This window comes from Phycomyces blakesleeanus (assembly GCF_001638985.1).
Source record: "Phycomyces blakesleeanus NRRL 1555(-) unplaced genomic scaffold PHYBLscaffold_1, whole genome shotgun sequence".
NCBI lineage: Eukaryota > Fungi > Mucoromycota > Mucoromycetes > Mucorales > Phycomycetaceae > Phycomyces > Phycomyces blakesleeanus.
In genome coordinates, this window is record NW_017265134.1 from 3472035 (window position 1) to 3474375 (window position 2341).

Genomic DNA, 2341 nt, shown 5'->3' on the forward strand with positions numbered 1-2341 from the left:
TGTGAATTCAAGGCGAGTTCCAAATAAGTAAAATGACGACATGACGCTTGCAGCCACTTTACTTCACTTCCAAACCAACTGATAAGTCGATAATTCAAGACAGCCGTTATTTTTATTTTTATTTTTTCATTCTCTTTCCTCTCTTCCTCTCTTTCTCTCTCTTTATTACTCGCTCGATCACTCGCTCACTTGCTTGCCTGTTTGCTTGCTTGCCTTCTTACAACTTGGTCTTATTTAATTTTATTTAGTTTTTTTTTTACATTTATTTTACATTTACATTTACATTTTTATTTTATTTTATTATTTTATTATTTTTATTATTTTTATTATTTTTATTTTCCTTCTTTCGCTCTCACATGTTATCCGTCTTCCTGCCTACACCCTCAATCAGCATGGCCTCTTCTGTCTCTTCCATGCCCATAACTTCGACTCCATCTGCTCCATCTTTACGAAGACGTAGAGACCGACTCTTTATTTCACACATTGTTCACTACCTGTCGTTTGTCTACCAATATGTTCGCAACCTCTTCCTATCTCGTCGTCTATTGATAGAACCCTCTAAAGCGAACACGTCTTCTTCATGTCGACCTGAGAAAAAAAATAAAACGAGTACGACGAATGCGACCACAACTACAACCACAACCACCAATCCTGTAAAGAAGAACTCGCACCTATACTACAAAGGAAAAACTCTGGTTTTAGACCTTGATGAAACCCTGGTTCATTCAGTTCGTCTAGGATCGCCTGACGACAATCACACGATTAGTACATCTATCAAACGCAAGAAGATTGAAGTTCAGAATGATCATCAAAGTATTCTATATGAAGTCTACAAACGACCTCATGTTGACTTTTTTTTAAAAACGGTATGATTGTGTTATATATATATATATATAAGAATATATGCGTTTGAATACTTATTTATTTTGTTGCTGGTTTTTAGATTAGTCAATGGTACAAGGTGGTCATTTTCACAGCGTCTATGGCTGAATATGCGGACCCAGTGATTGACTGGCTGGACCAGGATCAGCACATCATTTCCCAACGTTATTTTAGACAGGTAATATAAATATATAAAATACTTGAAGACCCAGAGATACGCACATACGCACATACGCACAAATGTGTAGTCCTTTTTTTTCTATTTTATTTAAATTGTATTATCTTTTATTTATTTTTTAGTCTTGTGAATATCGTAATGGTGATTTTCTTAAAGACATCTCTCTTGCTGAACCAGACCTTTCAAAGGTGTGCTTGGTAGACAACAGTCCGGCTGCATTTGGCCTTTACAAAGGTAAAATATATTAAAAAGACAACAAAGGGAGGCGAGGCAAGGGAGGGGGTTAAGATGAGTGGATTTATTTTTGTATGTATGTGTGTGTGTGTATTGATTTGATAATATTATATTATATTAGATAATGGTATTCCTTTGACAGGTTGGATATCTAACCCTCAAGACCAATGCTTATTGGACTTGCTCCCGCTACTCGACGCATTGAGATTCACGGCTGATGTTCGGAGCATCTTACGCCTTCGAAGCATCGATCAGTCCTAACCCTCCTTTTCCCTTACCTTACCTTTAGTCTCTTCATCCTCCCTTTCTATCAATATCTCTCTCTTTTTTCTTTATCTCCATTTCATAAACGCACAAACTCAACTTTTGCTTACAACACATACATACAAAACACTCACTCATATATATATATATACACACACATACACATACACACAAATCTTCTGTTTCTTTAGATCTGTTGTGAGGCTTTTCTTTCTTTTTCTATTTCTTCTTCTTTTTTAAATAATGATAACCAAAGGTCTTCAACAGAACCATATATACTATTATTATTATTCTTGTTACAACGTGGAGTGTGGGGAAGTGGCTGTGGTCCACATGGTCGGGAATAGGCTTGTATCTGTGCTACTTTAAGGTACAGAACAAGTATTATATAAATATATTACATATAATAGAAAGAAAAGAGAAAAGAAAAATAAAGTCCCTCTTCACTCCCCCCCCCCCCCCCCCTTTTTTTTTATTTTTCTTTAGTTATTTTTAATTTTTTATTTTTTTATTATTTTGACTCCCCCCCTTTCCTCCTTTTAATCCCCCCCCCCCCCTCTCTCTCTCACTGTCTGTCTGCCTTGCCTCGTGCATAAAGGTTATGCAATAGACATAATATTGATGCAGGCTTTTTGATATCTCTTTATTTATTTAAGGCAATAAATAAATAAAAAATAAATAAAAAAATAAAAAACTATAAATACCACCCATCTTTTGTTCACTAATCTTTCCTTCTTCTTTTCACTTTCAAAAATTATGCTCCCTTTCCCCACCATTGTCTGC

The 2341-nt window shown here is 35.4% G+C and overlaps 1 protein-coding gene across 1 annotated transcript; it reads left to right on the top strand.

Moving 5' to 3' along the window:
• Window positions 1-647: 647 nt before the first annotated feature.
• Window positions 648-1528, top strand: PHYBLDRAFT_92569 (hypothetical protein; the record flags this gene model as incomplete). Its single annotated transcript, XM_018443793.1, has 4 exons — window positions 648-866; window positions 944-1060; window positions 1183-1294; window positions 1416-1528. Coding segments are annotated over 4 exons (561 nt in total), but the record flags the coding sequence as incomplete, so codon positions are not given.
• Between the last annotated feature and the right edge of the window lie 813 nt (window positions 1529-2341).